At 39.3% G+C, this 21,694-nt stretch overlaps 1 protein-coding gene across 8 annotated transcripts in view; it reads left to right on the top strand.

Moving 5' to 3' along the window:
- The window catches only part of mon2 (MON2 homolog, regulator of endosome-to-Golgi trafficking), a 106,566-nt gene that overhangs the window by 35,461 nt on the left and 49,411 nt on the right, over positions 1-21,694 (top strand). For 4 of the 8 annotated variants that reach the window (XM_034176019.1, XM_034176023.1, XM_034176021.1 and 1 more), the window contains exons 3-9: positions 2,475-2,614; positions 7,183-7,314; positions 13,907-14,036; positions 15,120-15,217; positions 17,875-18,000; positions 18,265-18,459; positions 19,951-20,075. In XM_034176019.1, coding sequence (XP_034031910.1) covers positions 2,475-2,614; positions 7,183-7,314; positions 13,907-14,036; positions 15,120-15,217; positions 17,875-18,000; positions 18,265-18,459; positions 19,951-20,075 — 946 coding nt within the window. The remainder of the gene's footprint in view (positions 1-2,474; positions 2,615-7,182; positions 7,315-13,906; positions 14,037-15,119; positions 15,218-17,874; positions 18,001-18,264; positions 18,460-19,950; positions 20,076-21,694) is intronic. The other 4 variants (XM_034176025.1, XM_034176026.1, XM_034176024.1 and 1 more) reach the window with 1 other exon arrangement.

Here is a 21,694-nt window from a genome sequence, read left to right as displayed (position 1 = left end):
CCCACTCTTGGGCCGACTGTGCTGGAAAATATTAATCTCTCATTAACCTCTGGATCGGTTTCTAAATGTTTAAAATCTGCAGTGATTAAACCATTACTTAAGAAATCCAATCTTGATGCTAGTGTATTGAAAAACTGTAGGCTATGGGGCTATGTGGTTCCACAGCAGTCTGTCTTAGGCCCCCTGCTTTTCTCCCTTTATATAGCACCCCTTGGTGCTGTAATATTGCGGATTTTGGGATTACCTTTCATTGCTATTCTGATGATACTCATTTATACATGCCGATAGCTGCTGGTAATCTCATCCACATAAAATCCTTAGAGGATTGCCTTGTATCAGTGTCTATCAATTTCCTACTTTTAAGCCCTGACAAGACTGAAATGATGGTTCTTGGTCCAGTGAGACATCGGCATCAATTTGACCAGCTAATACTTAGAGTAGTCTTGTGTGTCACACATCACACTTTAAAGTGTGTTACACTTTACCCCAAGTGAGGAAACTTGGGGTAATTTTTGATCCTACGTTGTCATTTGACCTCCACATTAGAGATAATACGAGGACTGCTTTCTTCCACTTGTGAAATATAGCGATGATCCATTCCATCCTGTCTATAGCTGATGCTGAGACCCTGATTCATGCATTTGTTTCTTCTAGATTGGACTACTGCAATGTTCTAATTTCTGGTTTACCGCAGTCCAGCATTTGGGGTCTCCAATTGGTTCAAAATGCTGCTGCCAGACTTTTGACAGGAAGCAGAAAGTTTGACCACATTACACCCATTTTGGCGTCTCTTCACTGGTGTCCCTGTGAGATCAGATTTTAAGGTTCTGTTAATAACCTATAAAATTATTCACGGACTAGCCCTGAACGCTGGGCGGCACCACGGTGCATTCTGAGAAGCGCAGGGGGCCGCCAGGGGCATTATGGGAAATGTTAAAGTAACTAATATGTATCTGTGTTGAAAATTTTGTCAAAATCCGCACAGTAGTTTTGATGTAATCCTATTAACCGTAATCCTTCAAAGCCTATATAAAGTGAAACTTGATCCAGAATCTGGATTCGGATCAACTCCAAAATTTATGGATTCTTCCATGGCCTGATATTTATCTGTGGTGAATGTTTTGTCAAGATCCGTAGTTTTGACGTAATCCTGCTGACAGACAGACAGACAAATAAATAAACGCAGGTGATTTTATTACATCATTGATGGTCGTACATATGTGAATCGTATACTTGTAATAAAAAAATTAAATCTATTTATTGAACATTATAATCCAGTTACTTTTTTCCGCAAATCTGATTGGTTAATCGTGTGAGATTTCACACCATAAAATATCGTGTGGATGGTGGCAAAATATTAAAACTGTTTCACATTTGATGTGTTACTCCTCCCCCTGACTGCGTTGCTGCGCAGGTGTCAACAATGACAGTCACATGAGAACGACAGAAAGTAGTGCAGCGACGACGGAGCCGAAATGCGTGGATTTAATAGATTTAACTGGATTGATTGATTGATTTACCGTAATTCAATGCAGCTGAGAAGATGGAGAAATCTGTGGGTCTTCTCACAGAATTTCCAGTTTGGCATGAAGACGCTGTTGCGATGGTAAGCTTTGACAAGCCGACCACACCCTTTCACAATGATTCGCCGAACGAATTACTTACAGAAAAATTAACCGTGCAAACAATGGAATTAGAATAGAATGGGAATAATCCTGTTCTGTCCTGTTTTCCCAGTTCCATCGCCGGTTAAAACTCAATTTGCGGACGTAAAATCCAGCAGGAACATCCGCAAATCATCAGACACAACAGGGTTTTGCCCTAATTTTACTTCTGTTTATTTAACTACTTTACTTCCTTTTGATATGTAAGGTAGTTTGATATTTCCATGAAAATAAGTAAAACCTGCCATTATTATTGACTTTATATTTTATGCAACCATATGTATGACACTTAGTTTATGGTCCTTTTTGTGATTATAGTGTATTTTCTTCTTGAAGATGCTCTGATCTATCTGACATTCATGCAGTAAATCACATGTATTATCATTTTGGTGTGCTTTTGAATTTTAGTGATCTGGAGTGGATTTAGCTACTGATCACAGATAATTACCTTGCATTACAGAAGTTAACGGCTTGCTTTGCCTTTCTTGATCTCATCCATGTATTTATGCAGTGCATTATCTTATTTCATTGAGTTTATGTTGTCGTGATTTGTTTTTGCTGGGATTCAAGAATATAATTTTACAAATGTTTGCATTACAGCCCAGTTATTTTTTCTGAGTTGATATAACAAAGAAAAAAACATTACATTTGTAAAAACCCCAATCATTCACATACTTTCCAGCAGCTCATATGCCTACATTCTGTTTTTACACAAATACGTCATTTGTGGGATGATGATGCTTTGTAATTGAACACTTTTGAAGAATTGTCCCTTCACTGAGTTTGTAGTAATACTCTGCAATATCTACATTTTTGTTGCAGCTCTAAAGGAGAACAGCTCGGAGGTGGTACAGCCCTTCCTGATGGGCTGTGGCACCAAGGAGCCAAAGATTACCCAGCTGTGCCTGGCAGCCATTCAGAGACTCATGTCACATGAGGTGGTGTCTGAGGTAAGCACCGTGATCTGCCTGATCATGGATCAGATGGCATGTGCACAGAGCACAGCAATTCTTGTCTTCAGTTAATATAGTTAGATGTAGGGTTGCTTGATCTGTGCTTAATAGTTATCTTGAAACTATTGTTTTTATAAAAACAAGATATGGCAGCTGCAATCAGAAAGCCATTACCATATAGAGGAGTTTTCTGCTCCACAGACCAACCTCAGATGAAGATTATTTGGTGACTCCAACACCTAGTTGATATTCAGCACTGTCATATTGCTTACATATTGCTTATCTGTCTGGATTTAATTCCTCTGTTTACAATTAACCTTTGTTGCCAAAGGTTTAATCAAAAATGGGTCAGCTGCTCAAGCCCTCATCTGGATTAATTTAGTCACTCTAAAAATGTCTGGCAATGTTGAAGAAAATGAGGAACAAGATAAAAGGAAGCATTTTGATCTAGATTTGGAAAGTGATGGCCAAGTGGTTACAGTGAAAGGCTTGTGACCATAGGAGCCTCTGTTCAAATTCCGGTCCAATGGGAAAATTACTCGGACCCTCTGGTAAGGTCCTTAATCCCCAAATTGCGCATGGTGTGTAGTGTGAATATGAAGTGACAATAAAAGTGTTGTATAAATGCAGTCCATTAACATTTAACATCACCCAACGTCTTCCATTGCACAACAAAATTTTCACCATTGCTTGTGTGTCCAAATACAGTTGTCCCCTATCAAATACCCCCATCAACAGCAGTCGTCCCCACCATCAACAGCGCCATGTGTGGAAATCGCGTATTCATGTTTGCAAACCTGTGACCTAAACTGATTATAATTGGCCTTTTCCACTATTTGTAATCTGCCTTTGGATTGGCTGTTGAAACATCCTAGAGGACAACTAATTGGAATCGGGTGTCTAATTCTAAAAATGGGTGACTGTCATAATTTATTTAAACCCAAAGTGGTTTAAGAGACAGAGGGGTTTAGAGCCCTTTAAATAGCCCAGTTGTAATCAGGCTTATCATAATTGCTTTTTTGCCACTTGCTCTGCTGCTACACAAGATGCCGTAAACAAAAAAAAAAAAAAAAAAGATGATTGTACTCTCCTGTGTTTTTCCTGTTTGTCTGGTATTTATTGAATTAACATATTTTTTAAGATGCATGTAATAGATCTGGACCACCTTATCATGGTGGAAGGGTTTGTGTGCTCCAGTGATCCTAGGACCTGTGTTATCTGGTCCAGATCTGTCACATGCAGATGCCACTGTAATCTATTGTTGTTCAAACTCAGTTACGCAGGCATTTGAATTCCGCAGTCCGCTTTTGATGTAATGCAGTGCCGTCTGGAGAAATACAGTCTGGTCTTGAATGCTGAAAAATAAAAAAAAAAATGTTTTTTTTTTAAAGTCACTTGTTTCCTTGGAAAATATACCATTAATTAAAACTGCTCAAGGTAAAACTCTTGAGCTAGTCAGTAGTTGACACGGAGCTTTCTTTTAAAGTTCATCTGAAACACTTGATCTCCAGATTAAGGGTGAAGTTTGGCTGCCTTTATAGAAATGTCATGTTAAGTGCCCGGAAGCTCCTGATAACTGCTACCCTCTTGCCCTTTCTGAACTACTGTGATGTCATGTATATGTGCTTCACCCAATTGTCTACAGTCCCTGACCACGCTGTATCATTGTGTCTTGAGAGTCATCACTGGTTGTAGCTGTCTCACCCACCACTGTGAGTTGTATGCCAAAGCTGGCATGCCAATTGAAATACACATTGGATGACGCTGATTTACAAGATTCTTATTGCACTGGTTCTGACCTACATTGTATTTATAAAGTTTACTTTGGAGATCTGAAAGCCGCTATGCTCTACGGTTGAATGACATGTTATGCTCTTGTGTACCTTGTGTCCGCACTGACATGGGAAAGAAAGCTTTTAGTTTTCTGCTGCCTCTGATTGGAACATCCTCCAGTCTGAACTGAAACTGTCCGGGTTGACCTCTTTGAATGCCTTCCGCTCTATTTTAAGATACAGTGAATGGAATTGTTTTGCACAGTGCCTGTGTTTCTAAATTCTAAGTTGTTTTATCCTATACATTGTTACAATTTGCAATGACCAAGATGACTGTATTTTATTTGTTCTTTGTTCTTCTTCTCTTGATGATGTTAACCTGTTTATTATGACGTGTGCTGCTGCCTTTCTTGGCCAGGTTACCCTTGTAAAAGACGTTTTGCTCTCAGTAGGCTTTTATCTGGTTAAATTAAGGTTATTATTATTATATGAATTTTTTTTAAAGCTGCATATGATGCAATCATACGCATTCACTGAAATTGTTTCTCCCTCTTGGCATGAATATTTGTTTATTTATTTGTTTTAATTTTGTTTTTTCTCCCAAATAATTTATTTATATAATTTTGTATTGTTGTACATATTCATGGTTGACAGAGTAGTACAGCAATGTTTTAGTGAGGTCCGCTGGAGCCTTCCTCATAGGACTTTGGCATGAATATGTGAGGAAAATTTTCCAAGGAGGCTTTTCGTTTTTAAGTATATTGGCTTTTGAGAATGCATTTGTTATTCCTCTTGCTCACTCTCTCTCTCTCTCTCTCTCTCTCTCTCTCTCTCTCTCTCTCTCTCTCTCTCGCTCTCTTTCTCTCTCGCCCTAAGGCAGTATTTCTTATCCTTGTTTTTAAGTGGCTGTTATCAGACTCTTTCACCCAATAAACATCAAGGACATCTAGGTCACATGCTTCAAATATTCCTCATATATTCTCTGATGTTTTAACTCTGCAACTCATCATACGCTTTGAACTGCAAGATTTAAAAGCCAGCCTGGGGCCTCTCAAGACCAAATCTAACTTTGTTGGTATTGATTCATTACATGTCACTGGGGAGATTCATGTCAGGTATTTTGTCACGTGGAACAAATGTGGTGATGTATGTTGCCATTTACTTTGCCTCTGGGGAATGAAGGAAACCTGTTAAAAGGCACTGAAGGAAAGACATCCGGTAGAAATTGAACTGCTCTTTATTAACTGTACACATATGAGGGCATCTGTTGCTACATAACACCACAGTAGAGCCTGTGTATTGCCACTGCTGAGTTTAAGAACAATACGGCATCAAAACCTTGACAGAATGATTGGAGTACAAAGCAAATCGAGATTTTAAAAAAGGTGCACGCATTGCTGAATTATATTAGGGCTGCACCTTATGATGACTTTTTTGTATTGATTGCGCTAATATTTATCAATTAATATATTATTTTTGCTACTTGAGTAATATAATAATGAATTTCCCAAAATTACATTTTAAAAACTTGTCATTTATGTCACAATATTGTGTTCATTTGTCCTCTCTTAAAATAAAGTGTATATAACATTTAACAGTATGCACCACTGGACATTATTTCACAACACATACACAGCCCCGCTTTTCCTGGTAATTTGTCTTTTACAATAAGGATTGTAGCACAGTTTCCATTTAGCAGTTCAACAATAAAATAAATGCAAAATTCAAGTCACTTTTAGGAGTAGAAACAAAAGAAACCTCAAATCTATAAGTGCAACAAAACATCTTACAGTAAAATATGACATTATATTTCATGTCATTTAATGTTATGTATAGGTCAGAAATAATGTTTAAAAGATTAAAAATATGTTAATGATGTAAATATACAACATTTGCTGCCGCCTTGAAAACTTGTCTACAGTTATTTAATTGAGTGAGGCATGGCAGTTTTTCCACTCCACCTAACATCTCACCATTGTGTCAGACGAAGTTATGCGCTCGGTAAGAAGGTTTTTTTTTTTTTTTTTATGGAAACGTCACACCCTCGCACCATACTGCCTTCAATAGCTTGTCAATTTTAAGTCTGATTTTGCCCAAATGACGGCATCTCATAAAATATCACTCTGTACAGATTTAGAATAATAGTAGGCAGTGTGGCTAGTCGGCAAAGATTCCATTCATGAAATCTAACACTAATTCATATAAAGCTTCAACTTTTGTAAATAGCTTCATCACGTTTTCTCCTGCTGTCGGGGGCCTTAAACTCAGATGCACAAATCATGCTTTTAAAAATAAATGCGTCAATGATGCAGGCTGCGCTAAAATATGAGCCAATGGAAGTGGTGTAGCGTTGCCGTTAACAGCAGCAACAAACATGGGGCAAAAAGTAAGCTGGACGGTGCCATTTTGGTCCCACTGCCGTCTTCAGAAATCACACCAGGATGCTTCCGCTTCAAGTGCTAGATCATGGCAGTAGTACTGCTGTGATAAACTGTTTATAATTTGAATAGTTTGCAGAGCACCATGCTGTTCAGTCTCTGCTTAAAATACTCGCACACTTAAGAAGCACGTGGTCGAGATTAATCAAGTATGCTGACATGTCGCCCCAGCACTAGCTTATATTAAGTGCAGGTGATGATAATTGCCACACAGTCTTACTGATCTGTGAGACTTAACACCAACCAGTGCCACAAATATATGTTGTTGTGTGACCTTAGGCTTTGCTGCCTCATGAGCAGATCATAAAGCATTGAGTTTTTATTCTCATTTAACTTAAGGTATTTCTGTGCACAGGCAGCAGCGGGCAACATCATCAACATGTTGTGGCAGCTGATGGAAAACGGCTTGGAGGAGCTGAAACTTTTACAAACAGTACTGGTCCTGCTAACAACCAACACAGTCGTACATGATGAGGTCCTTTCCAAGGTACAAAGCCAGCACACATTGACAGAAACAGGCTGAGTCTTTGTTATCCTCTGTTGTGCCTACAGTACATGCAGTTACATTATGGTTGGGCACCATAACCTGGTTCCACTGCCACACTGGTTCAAATCTACAGAACTGAAACGCATTGCCTATTTTGGTGTTTTTTTCAGTCTGTTATTGCCTTAAATGTTAGGGGCTTTTTCCTTTTACACCAGCACTTTTTAGCAAGGCTTTGAACTGGTTCATGCAACAAAAATGAAAACCAGAAAGTTTTGGTATTTTGCTAGGAACAAAAAGGAAACCACAAACCTTGTGTGTGTGTGTGTGTGTGTATATATATATATATATATATATATATATATATATATATATATATATATATATATATATATAAAATATGTTGTGGAACAGAACCATTTTTTTTATAATGGTAACTGGTTAATACCATTATTTATTTTGTTCTTGAAAAGATTTCCATTTACAGTGACCCAGTGAGGACATCAGAGTCCATTAATGCTCCACACCCAAACGGTGGTGGTAACGCTCTGTGTCTGTTTGCAAACTGCCACTATACTCAACAGAAGAAGATGACTTGGGGAGGTTCACTTCCGCCTGTCATTTATTTTGGATGTTGTTTGTGGGACAAAGTGCTGCCGTCCCGTGTTTCATGCTGAGAAACACACCCGAAGCAGACAAACATTGACAAACTTCTTTAAAAACACTGCATTTAGTCATTATTATGCTTTTTTTTTTTTTTGTCTTGGTGGATCAAAAGGGATTTATTTTCATCACAAGCAGAATGCTGAAGATACGTCAGATGGCTGAATGCTGGTGGGAATATATTTAAACTTTTAAAATAACTTATTTTTCTTATTGTTGTTGGAACAAAGCACTGGGGTTCTCTGGTTCAGGATGAGAAAGGTACCCGGAGCAGACAAACACTTATGGACTTCTTTAAAAATGCTACAATTCTTCAGTAATTTCCATGATAAAGAATTAAAGTATTTCTAAAACAAGAATGTCTTCTCGTCAGACTGTGATGATGAATCCAACTGAAACGATGCAACAGGTCAGATTAAGACTTTATATTTCCTCAATGTGTGAATGGTCTTAGGAAGTGGCTATTCGTACGTGGCTGTATTAATAATATTCATACGTAGTCCAGCCTTGTTATGGATAGGGGTTATTGTTATAGTTATGGTCGTGTGAGAACTGTAACTTTTGCTGCCAAGCCAATAGATGGGCGGCAGTGGGTTTTGTGCAGGCTTCTATGTGAGGATGAAGATGAGAGCAGCACAGCATTGTGTCTTTTAAAAATACAAGAAACACACTGCTTCACTTTAAATACACAATAAGTCTATTTCAGGTGATCAGCGCAAACCCACTTTCTTTTTAAAGGCTTTATTTTACTCAGCGCCCGTTTTGAAAAATTCTAGTGTCTGCTGCCTGCTACAATACGCTTTGTCTTCTGTTTTTCGTAGTAGTGTGACAACACCACATACAGGTCTGGTATATACAGTGTTTTCAGTGTCTCACAGCTGACATGGAAAATTATTAACCAGTTCTGGAATAATATTTTTGTGTTCCAACTGGTTCGGTAACGTCAATTTTGATGAGGTGGAACCCAAATCCTGAAATGTTAAAATACCATTTCTGTTTATAACGAACCAGTTAGGAAAAAATTCTGGTTCAAAACCCTGTTTTTTACTCCTCTTAAATTACACTCTGGTTGGTTTTCCTCTTGGGTCATTTTGTTTGGGCAGATATAAACACAGTAATCTCACTCTGGTGTGGACCAGAACCCTTGCAAGGATGTTCTGTCTGTCTGGTTCCAGAGAAACTGTGGAGTGGTTTGTTTGTTTGTAATGAGAATGCAAGCAGAACCAATGGACCAAATACTTGGACAAAAGTGGAATAATGCACATTATATATGCTTTATTTTGTTGCATAGCCTTTATTGTCATTGTACATATACATACAACAAAATCTGTCCTCTGCATTTAACCCATTCTAATTGCAGTTAGACACGATCCAACCACTACTAGCAGTGAGCAGCCACAGTCCAGCGCCCGGGGACCAACTGCAGATGTAGATGGACAAACTCCAGATGTAGAGACACTGCCTTAGTCAGAGGCAAAGAAAGGAGCAGACCCTAAATAATATGTCAGTGAATTTTTTTCTGACAACCACAACTCTGCGCAGTTTGGAAAATTAAAAAAATAAAGCAATGCATAAAGTGAAGTTTCTGTGTAGGCTCTCAGTTGTCCAGGTGGAGAAGCTTGAATCTTCGACTGGACTGGGTTGCTTGACGTGAGGACGTTTCACTTCAAATCGCAGAAGCTTCCTCAGCTAAAATTCTTGCTCTGGTAGTCTGACTTCTGTCTGACAGCATAAAGTGAATTACTTACAAAGAACAGTTGCAGAGTTTTCACCATTCTGTAATACAGGGAGACAAACTTATCAGAAGACCAGTTGAGGCTAACAGTAGCTTTGATATTAGCATCTCCTCAGACTCCAGAAGCTGCAGCTGTGACAAAAATCACAGAAGGTAAGCACTACTTGTTTGACCAATGAGGGGACAGTGTGCTCACGTGTGAGTTTTCTTCCACATTTTGGTTTGCTTAGAAATATTACCATGTGAAAGTAAACCAAACCATGGTGAAAATACAACATTGTAACATTTGGGTCTCTGGGCCAGACCAAACAAACAAACACATTGTTAGGTGTTTAGGTGTAACACACTAAATATTTGCCCTCTGGACCCGGTTTCATAAAGCAGTCTAATATTGTTTAGTTGAATTAACTCACTTAGCTGACTAATTTTTTTTGACGTTAGTTGTTACACAAAATGCCTAGTCAGCTAAAATTTCATGTTACGCTACTAAATTTTTTGGCCTGGTACAGAGGAGGCTAATCTTATTTTAGCTGACAAAACTCCAGTGTCTTACCTCAGGAGCACCACTTGATGGAACACTCAAGAGCACCCCTACGTCGCTTGTATTTCTCCAAAAGGAGAGCTTCCTCTGCTTTTTGCAGCAAACGACTGTCATGATGTGGTTGTGACAGTTCTCAGATGAGCAACCGGGCATCACTGTTACACTGAGCAACGTTGCACAAACGGTTATTAAAACCGTTTTTGAGCTGTTACCTCATTGTCTAGTTATGCATATTAATACTAGTATTATATTGACATTTGACAGCAAATTAATCAAGTATTGGTACTTAATAATGATGGCTATAAGACTGATGGCACAGCCCAATCCCCCTCCCAGAATGATAGAGTAATATTTTTATTTTCCAAACAGGCTGAATATCAGCCAAAACAATGCGCCAGAGGTACCTGGTTCATTGGCCCTGACACAGGCTTCCATGTTTTGGTTTAATGCCTCATTTCTTTTGGGTTTAAAGTAAGGCTGTAACAAAGGTTAAAAAAATACAACTATGGCTTTACTTCACAAAATGTGGCCCTCAAAATGTAGGCAACAGTGTTTCAGAGAGTTATAAATTTTTAAATTTTCCCTGGGCAAACAGTCCCAGTGTCCCCTACAGTGCTGGTGGAAAAGACTGACTGGCAGTTCAGTCAGTCTTTTCCGCCAGCACTTGCTGCGTGGCTGAAAGGTCAGTCCACACCACAGAACCTTCGTGCGTTCTCCCATGGAAAAGGCATATTATGAGGAACGAACGCAAAAAAACAAAAAAAACACACCACTGTGTGAATTAAATGGCGGACTTTTCTTTTTTCTTGCCCGCAACAGACAAGAGTCCAGGTCATCATGACTGACATCTTTAAATAGCTTTGACAGAGGTTGATGAATAAATTATGGATCTGTTTCGTAATCAGAACCACCACAATCAATGCAGAGAAATGATCATTTTCACACCCTCGGAAACAGCAGAACGGACCAACTGCAGCGTCATTTTTTCAGTGACGCTGCTCCAACGCTGGCGTGAAATTTATGTTGATGCCAGGCAAGACTCAGGAAAATGCCAAGATTAACCATACTACAGCAAACAAAAATTATTGAGTTTTGGCACCAGACCAAGTGTCAAACAGGTGCAGTGACTTTATGCTAGACTGACAAAATGCAGGGCCAATATTGACATTGGTATGAAAAACTTCAAACTTTCAGCTTTCTATCCAGCCATAAATTTATTTCCTAGACATATGCTTTGACCATTTTCTTTGCTGATAAAATGTTGCATATTTTTTGGGACACCCTTAGATGTATGAATCGATCTATGGGATTTAAAATCGATTAAAAAAAAAAAATCAGTAAATCGATCTTTTCAACCCAGCACTACTGATGTGTAACATGTACTAAATTGCAATTACAAAAACTGTTTTCCCCACTTTCCTGTTGCACTGAGGCTTGTAAACAGTTTGTAGTTTTTAAGCAGTTCCAATGAAAACTATTAACTTTTCGTTGTGAAAATGAGGGACCCCCGGTCTCACCGAGCAAACGGAGCGTTTTGGAAACACGAAGCCTTTACCATACATAAACCATACATTTCTGAATGAATCAGCATCTACGGTACACAGAAGTAACTGGATTATTTAATGAAAGATTCTGATGGGAGTTTTTTTTTTTCCTTTCAACTCAGAGTGGAGAGCAACGCTTCACTATGTTGATGGAAGTTACGGCAGTAATGCGGCTCACTCTGTACTCCTATGTCAGCCTTTCGCTGGTGTCCGGCGTGACGAGCACAAAACAAATGCAGCAAAAGCGGTAACCAGTTAATGCCGTTTGTATGTGTTTCCTGCCTTTTAATTAGTACATGAACAGAATATATTAATTAATTTTTCAGAACTACTTTGTTGATGGAAGCCGTAATGTGGCTCGCTCAGTGTATTCCTACGCCAGCCTTTCGCTGGTGTGCGACAGGACGACTGCCGCAACGACAGCGGTAACCGGGTAACCGGTAACAGTGTTCTCCCGTCATGCACCTCGGTTTCTCCTATCATGCTTCTTGTGTACTTCCTGTTTTAACTTCCTGTTTGCGGTGACTAAAGTGTGCTTCCAGTTTGCGGTCATGGCGGAAACTGAGCTGGATGGATTACGACTGACGTCTCGCCCGTCTGTCAGCATCCACGTGTTAGCATCGCTCCCGTTTTTAAGTTATAAAATACATCTAACAACTGTTTCAGAAGACCATAACAGGTTGGTTTAACATAAAAAAGGTAAATATTACTCACAGACATATGCTCTTTAGGGTTTTAGTGGGGGAAAATTAAGATAAAGCGAAATAAAACAATGAATCAATGAAGCATTAGATCGAAGCACTGCTTTCATCTGCGAATCACTGCTTTGATTGGTTCAAGGATCAGAGCAAAGCTGCGCTGCAGAAAAGTTGATTACAGACGTGCTGCAGGGTCTGTAATCAATGTAGAGAAATGATCATTTTCCTGACCAACACCCCCAAAAACAAGGGCCACTCTGAAGGACCAATAAGGGAATTAAGCAAAAACCGTTGACTAAGGTAAGACAGCTAATCTACAAATTTAACCGTCAATGTGAAACTGTAATTAGATGGATAATGTTGGGCGACTAACTGTAGTCGACTAAGTTTAGTATCTGAAACCGGGCCCTGGTGTTCCAAAGGGGACTTTACATGCAACAGCAGCATTGGAAGTATCGGAAGATATCACTTTGCATCACGTTAATATATTGTTCAGTTTCACATTCAGATTTACTTTAGCAACCAAAAAAAAAAAAAAAAAAAAAAAAAAACTATTTAAAGATGTCATTAACATTTGTGTTGTACTTTTCAAAAAATTCAAAATTTTTGGTCAGGCACTATAGGTACTGGCATCATTTTAAAAGTATCACCGTCTGTATCGCAATAAAACTAAATAATAAACAACTCAACATTTTTGTAAACCAGATAACAGATGCCACGCCACCACCTTTATGTTAAATTTTCTCTAAAACTTTGCACAGTGGAAATGGGGCACCCTTGCCCTCAGAAGTGCCCCTGTATTCCAGTGCTATGAAGGCACTGCTCCTTCATTTACAGTTTCTGGACATTTCCAATGGGATGAAGACCTTGAGGCAGACCCAGAAGCTGCTAGAGAGAATATGGTGTTCAAGAGCTCTTGGCAAAATTCTATTGTACCTGCATTAATAGTAAATCTCCACCAGGTGGTGATATTGCTGCATTTCAAGAACCTTGAGTACAGGCTGCTGTGGGACATGGGAGTGACCAACCTGTTGCTCAAATTAGTAAATAACCCATTTGGTTTTAGGTGCTGCAAGAACAGCCAGAGGATGTAGTGATGGAGGACATATGGGCTGCTTTATGAATGGCACATGCATATGATACTGTGTGCATTTCTGCAGATGTTCATGGGTTCATGGATGCTATATGGTGTACATTTTGTGCACATGGCAATACATTACTGTTGTGTTTTCAGTAAATTGGAAAAATAGCTTTATTTTGCAGTAACTGAAATGCAAAGGGTAACAAAGGGTTGCATGTATAGCAGCTCTGAATATGGAGCGCTGATGCAATAGCAGTTTAATAAGCATGTAGTTTCAGCATTTTAAAGGCCATCAGCATAGATTTTATGTCTTTGCTCTTTCTTACTTCACAGGCCATCGTGCTGTGCTTTCGTCTCCATTTCACCAAGGACAACATCACAAACAATACGGCAGCAGCCACTGTCAGACAGGTTGTCACTGTGGTCTTTGAGAGGATGGTCGCTGAGGATGAACGTTGCAAAGGTCAGAAAGTGTTGCCTTTGTTTTAAAAATGGGAGTCCTTATCATGCTGGAAGTTAAAATGTCACCTATGGGATACTAGCTATTTATAGCTAAATTTGAATTTTCTCATGAAAGGTTTCTCCACAAGAAAGGATAAATCAATATTCACATGTCTGAAGACATCCTGTGCTAATGGCAAAATATCTACATTGTGAAATAATTAAAAGTTAAGTCTCAGTCTAGACACTAGAAACTACAACATGTTTACTTATTCACATTAAGTACTAGTTTTCTTTAGAAAGTGACAACACACACTCACTGAGACTGTACGTATGACCCCATCGCAATACTGTCCTTTTGCCTTTTCCCTTCATTTTACATGAATATGCAAAATGAAGGGAAAGATACTGGGCCTAGGTATCCTACTTCACCACTACATACTTATATTAATATACACTTAAGTGCTTAAGCCCACAGCAGAGCAAGATACAATTGGGTTTGGACAAATTCAGTCTGCTTCAGCTAGGAACCAATTTGTGACCAACCTTTTTGAAGACTGTTACTCAGTTGGGAAGTTGTGTTGTGACACTTAAATTGCTCATCATCATGTTTTCTGCAAATTAGACTTTGACTGACACCTGAAAGGAAATGGGCAACTATACAAAGGCTACAGAGGACATTATGGGTTTGGACATTATGGGTATGTGATAAATTGTCAACAAAACACAAAAACAATTGAATTTTTCAAAGGAAAATTTTATGCCAAGGACACAGGTTGCTGTGTTATTTTGGTAATGCCATGATTAAAATGGAAAACAAATGTGGTAAGTTAACATGTCCAGTAAAATGCTTCTGTTAGTCTGCACATTGCAGCTTTTTGCAACCTAGATTATATTTTCTTTGCTGTGTGCATCATTACTACATAACTGTTTTAACTATTTTGGCTTTGGAATGTAATCTAGTGTGACAAGCATTAGCATTTTTGCTTTGGGTCATGTGTTCAGTGTGTTGATTTGATGGGACCATACTGTCACAGTTTTGTGGAGTTGTTTAAATGCCTAAAATATAAATTGTCATTGTCATAAATTGTCATTGCCCCTCTAGGTATTGTGGAGCAACATCCTCCTATTCAGGGAAATACCAACCGGCGTTCTGTTAGTACTTTGAGGCCCAGCGCAAAGGATGCATACATGCTCTTCCAGGTACAGCCACTAGGGAGTGACAGTTTTGTATAGTCTACAGCTTTCTGAACTCTGGTTAAAACCTTGGGATCAATAACATTTTAGGACATTGCATGATTTGACGATATACAAATTGATCAACAGTATGTGAACTACAAGCACCAATGTAATGTACTTAACATACAGTTGTGGTCAGAAGTTTACATTCACTCATCATTGGCATGAATGTCATGGCCTTTTTGGGCTTTCTGTGATTCCTTTGAACAGTCCATTTGCCACGGTGGAATAATTGTACAGCATACATAATTAATTACTTCAAAAATCAAGAATTCAGTGCACAAGTCTTAATTTATTTTGGATCTTGTCTAATACACACAGGCTCAAATATATACATACACCACCACTAATATTTGGTTAAATGTTCCTTACTGAGCTGTACCTCGAGCAGAAGCTTTTGGTAGCCATCACAAGCTTCTGTCATAAATCTGGCTGTATATTTGACCACTCTTCTTGACAGAATTAGGAGACTTTGTTGAAATTGGTTGGTGTCCTGACACAGACTCAGCTTTTAAGTGTAGTCCTCAAATTTTTAATAGGGTTGAGGTTGGGGCTTTTGGAAGGCCATTCCAGAAGCTTAAACTACAACCAGTTTTGATATGTGTTTGGGATCATTGTCCTGTTGGGTCGCCCAATTGTGGGAAAGTTTCACTGTCTAGCTGTTGATTTGAGGTGACGTTGAATAATTTGGAGGTAGTCCTTCTTCTTCATTATTCCATCCACTTTATGCAATGCACCAGTACCACTGGCAGCAAAACAGCCCCAGACCATGATGCTACCATCACCATGCTTGACACCTGGTGTAGTGTCTTAGGTTTGAAATTCTCACATTTACTTCTCAGTCATACCTCTTGTCACTGTGGCCAAATAGCTCACTCCTTGTCTTATCCAATCATAAAACCATGTCCATGTGAGCAGCTGCAAATTTCAGTCCAGCTTAAAAAGTGTTTATGTTGGAGCAGGGGTTTCTTTTGTGCTTTCTTGGTTGGCGCCCTCTTAGTCCTTGGGGATATAAAACTTCCTTCACTGTGGACTGTAACCCTGGTGTTGCAGCAGTTTCCAGTTCATGGGAGGCCTAAAGGTGCACTGACACTTGAACGACTTTGATGCACACACTTCCACAACCTGTGTCGTGCAGGAGTGTAAACTCATCTTTAATGGGTACAGACTGAATGTGGGAGGGGTGCTGGCGTGTGCAATTGTGCAAAGAAAATTTTGAAATTTTCAAAAAATCTTTCATGCATAAATGTCATGCATTGTGGTGCGATCAGCTCGCCAACACTACATGCAGCTCGTCAAGTGGAGTAAAGAAGTGAACAGAGCGAGTGGTTGCGTCAGCGAATTGCATCAGAGTGCAGCTCATCTGAACGATTAGAACAAGATGTTAAATCTGTTATAAACATACTTTTACAACTGCACACAAGAAGGAAAGAACATGCAACTGTTTTACCAAGCCATGACAATGTAAACATGATAAATAACTACCTTTTTAGACAACTCCAAATGTTTTCTCCAGCTTGTTAGACACGCACACGCAAATGGCTCCAGCTGGAGCTCCTGTGTGAATCAGAAAGCGATTAGAGCCACTTTCAGCAGCCAACTTGCAGAGAAAATGATTAGTCCGCCACAAAATAATTATTTTATATCTGCATTGCCCAGTGCAGACCAGCTGGGAACACGGCGGGTGGGATCATCACGACAACTTGCGTGCAAGTGCGTGCAGCAAAGTTGTGCAAGTGTCAGGGTACCTTAAGCCTTGGTGGATCATGGGTTGTTCCAGAACATCCTAACCATTTTCCTTTGAACTGTGAGTGTCAGTTTGGGTCTTTCTCCAGACTTTGGCAAAGTGGTGACACATCTGACTAACTTGTACTTGTGTACAGTTGTTTGAACTGATGATCGTGGAATCTGTAGTTGTTTTGAAATGGCTCCAAGAGACCTTCCCAACTTGTGCAAATCTGCAGTTCTTCTTAGGTCTTTACTGAGTTCCTTGGACTTTCCCATTGTTCTGAGTATTGGTCAGTCCAATGACTGTTGTCAAACACATCCTTTTTGTGCTGGCAAAGAGAAACGACCAGTTGTAGTCAATCATGATCACTAACTAAGGAGTTCATAGGTCTTGGTCTTGTCATGTTAAAAGATATTGTAGATCCTTCAGTACCACTTATTGAAAGATTTGAGTGAATGTATTTATACATTTGAGCTGGTATGTATAATTTTGACCCTGTGTGGATTAGAGAAGATCCAAAATAAATTCAAACGTGCACCAAATTCTTCTTTCTTAAAGTCATTAATGATGTACAATCAATCCATTCTAGCAAAAGAACAGTTCAAAGACATTGTTAAAAGCTCAGAATTACCATAAAATTCATGCCCATGATGAGTGTGTGATATTAGTGTGCTTTTTATTTTGGATTCTGGTTGCAATACATTGATTTATTTGTCAGGTAGCATTTGCTGCTTGATCCTACGCAGTGATGAGAAATTTCCATGTGATTCTGTTGTTTTTAATCTGTCCCTTGCGTGCATTTTTTTGATAATGCTTTTCTTCTTTCAAAGCTCATTGACAGCCTGCTTGATTTAACGCTCTACTTTGTCTTGGCTTCTTATTTGTCCTGTAGGACTTGTGCCAGCTGGTGAATGCTGATGCCCCCTATTGGTTGGTGGGGATGACTGAGATGACGCGCACCTTTGGTTTAGAGCTGCTGGAGTCTGTTCTCAATGATTTTCCTGAGGTTTTTCTGCAGGTATGCGTGGTTTTAATTTTATCTACTGTACCCTGATTAGAGCAATACATTGTATGATAATAGGTATGCAAACAATATTTAGAATTGATGAGTGAAATAAATGGAACAGATGAGCACACTACAGACAAAAATGAAAATCTCAGGGAGATTGACTTTAAATTATCAGGCATTCCTCATTGTCATTCACATGCATATTTCTAAGTACGACTTACATTTCATTTTGAGCACCTGATTGGCAAACATCTCATTGTCTTCTCTACCTAGCACCAGGAGTTCAGCTTCCTGTTGAAGGAACGGGTGTGTCCCCTCGTCATTAAGCTCTTCTCCCCAAATATTAAATTCCGGCAGGGCAGCAGCAATGCTGCCTCCCCCGCCCCTGTGGAGAAACCGTACTTTCCCATCTGCATGAGGTTGCTGCGTGTAGTCTCAGTCCTCATCAAGCATTTCTACAGCTTACTGGTAAGAAGCTGACCTGTAGCGATGGTCGAAAGGACAGATAACCACTTTACAAGTCAGACACTGGTTCAAGCATAGTGTTGATGCATGCATTTAATTGGGTGTGGATTCATGTCATAATAATTTTGTGTGATTTCTGCTTCAGGCAATTTTGTGACTTTGGTTCTATCTAAGGGATCCAGCTCTTTCTGATTTATTGAGCTTCCACCAATCACTGAGGTGTCAGTCTGTTTTACTGCTGTCAACATGCATGTGTAGTGAGGCATACAAATCTTCATTAAAAAAGACTTCTTTTTATCAGTGAAAGCTTGTTCATGTTTTTGTGTCAAATGCAACCAGCGACTATGTTCTTAGCATCTGCCATGGAGTGCAGAGATTTCTGTTATAAATTATATGTAAATGTACAGTCTCCAGTGGTGTCCTGTTTTAGTAACAACCCTGCAGTGGTGAGTTTCTGCTCTGCATGACATGCACGTCAAGGTGGTACTATGTACTGCATAGGCTTGGGTATCAAGAATCAGTTCTTTTTGAGAATCGTTAAGAAATTATTCGATCCACCGTCATCAATAGCTGTTTTGCGTAATGATTCCCTTATCGGTCCTTCAGAGCGGCTATTGTTTTTGAGCGTGTTTGTCGGGAAAATGATAATTTCTCTATGTTGATTGCAGACCCTGCAGCGGGTCTGTAATCAACCTCGTCTGCAGCGCGGCTTCTCTTTGAAGCGTGAACCAACGAAGAAGCGCTCTGATCCATTGGTTCTCTGCGTCACTTTTGTGCGGATTAAAGTCATTAACTGGGACTCTTGTCTTGTTGAAGCAGGCATAAAACAAGAATCGTCCTCTGTTCCGTTTGTACCACTCCAACACTGTGCCACTCTTTGCTAAGTCAAGTTAGAATCTGGTCGGAAGAAATAACTTCAAAGCGAATCACTGTTTTAAATCAAATGACACCTTTTTCCAAATGTTGTAATACACACAATAAACTAGAATCGAACAAAATGTTTTTTTCCTCCCAAAATGAGACGTCCTGTGTTCTTTATGAATTACATTGATGCTGACGTGCAGCACAGCCGACTGAGCTCAGCTCAGAGGTATGGAGTGATATTCATGCCATTAATATCTGAAAGGAAACGCTTTTGACAAAAACTGTAGATTTTGTTTATTTCTATTTATGTCCAGAGATCAAGGATTCAGTGACCATGTACAGATTTTATTGATTTTTATTTATGTCCAGATATCAAGGATTTCTGGACATAAATGACCAAAAGTGACCAATTTCATATTTAAAAACCAGTAAAGCCTACTTTTAGTACACAGAAAATTCACAAAAGGTATCAATAAGGGAATCGATAAGGAATTAGATTAAGTGGAATCGATAATGGCATCAATATCGATAAAATCTTATGGATACCCATCCCTAGTACTACAAAAATCAGCCTTTCTTGGACAAGTTGATTGTGTACTAATTTGACATGTACGTTTGTTTGTTTTGCAGGTTACTGAGTGTGAGATTTTCTTGTCCCTCCTGGTGAAGTTTCTGGATGGGGAGAAGCCACAGTGGCTGAGAGCGGTGGCTGTGGAGTCGGTCCATAGGCTATGTGTACAGCCACATTTATTACGGTATGTAATAGACTCTGTACATATAATTTTCCATTACCTTTGAATTTGTCTTCCTTGTATATTTTTCTGTCTCATCTTTGGGTAATAATGGCAGACATGGTGGCCTTCTTTGGAATCTTTGTTATTCATCTTGTGAATCTAATACTTCTTGACTCACACAACATATATTTTTATCCCCCTCTGGCCAAAGGCCCAAAGGGGGATTATGTCGTTGCGATTTCCGTCTGTTTGTCCGTCTGTCCACCCGTCCCTCCCAAAATGGGTATAAGCGTTCTGAAATCAACTCCTCCTTGGTCAGTCCATTGAGTGCTGTCAAACACATCCTTTTTTGCTGCCAAAGAGAAACTAGGAGTTATAGTCATTCATGATCACTAACAAGGAGTGAATAGGCCTTAGTCTTGTCACATTAAAAGACACTGTTGAACCTTCAGCACAACTTATTAAAAGATTTAAGTGAATGCATGCATACATTTGAGCCTGTATGTCTAATTTTGACCCTGTGTGACTTAAAGAAGATGCACATTAAATTCAAACTTGTGCACAATCATTCCACTCTGGCAAAACAACAATTCAAAGACATCATTAAAAGCCTAAACTTACCATGACATTCATGCCCATGATGAGTGTATGTAAACATCCGACCACTGTATTTCTTGTCTGTCATTCTTAGAACTCTGTGTGCAAAACCTTTGTTTATATATTTATTCCCCAACTTTCAGAAGATTGTTTACTACTAAATTAACTTGAATTATGCAGAATTAGAAGAATTAAGTCCTAAATATCAATGTGACATGTGTAACACAATGCCTGTGTTTATTTTAGATAAATATACCTTAAAACCCCTTTTACACAGAGATGCGGCCTGTCCAGTGGCCCTTGTGTGGTCATGAAATTGTGTTGAATACCGCATGGTGCCAAAGTGGCTCTCAACTGTCGCCGGGACCTTACAAGGTCCTCTCAGTACTCTCTCACAATCTGCCATGATCATAATGGTCGCCGTGAAGTATGAAGCTGCACCTGATTTCCTCAGAAGAGTTGCCAAGCCTGGAAGATGCAAAAATACTACACAAGCCACACACAAGCACCTCTCAGACCACTACATGACTGCCCAATGGGCGCACAGTGACCACAGTGACACTAGATCGTCCAGTGACATGACCAAAGTGTCATGAGTTTGGACATGAACTCAGGAAAAAAAGAGCAAACGGCACGCCATGATCAGGGCTGTGATTTTTATGAATAAAGTTCATTTTATAAGCACAAAATGAGTTCCTTGTCATCTGATGTCCACTGAATTTGTCAAAGTTTTGTGCATCTTCAAATGTGAACAGATTTCAGGCAGAGAGATTTGTCTTCTACGTTTCCTACGGCTCATGGTTCATTCTGGCCTTATGTAAGCTTCGGTGTCAATTCAGCACAAGTAGATATGCAGCTCGGCTGTCACTGAAAGTGCGCATCACGTCAGTAATCTGCGCCCCGATTACTGTTATTATGACAACTTGTAGCACTAACTAACAAAAAACCTGTCACCATGGAAGACAAAATGAGCTAAATATTAAATGAATCCTTTTTACACATTTCTGTATGTGTACATTCAGTTTGCCATGCCCCTTACAGCA

The sequence above is a fragment of the Thalassophryne amazonica genome, chromosome 8, assembly GCF_902500255.1.
Source record: "Thalassophryne amazonica chromosome 8, fThaAma1.1, whole genome shotgun sequence".
NCBI lineage: Eukaryota > Metazoa > Chordata > Actinopteri > Batrachoidiformes > Batrachoididae > Thalassophryne > Thalassophryne amazonica.
Note: the sequence above shows the minus strand (reverse complement) of the source record. Positions and strands in the feature narration are given on the sequence as shown.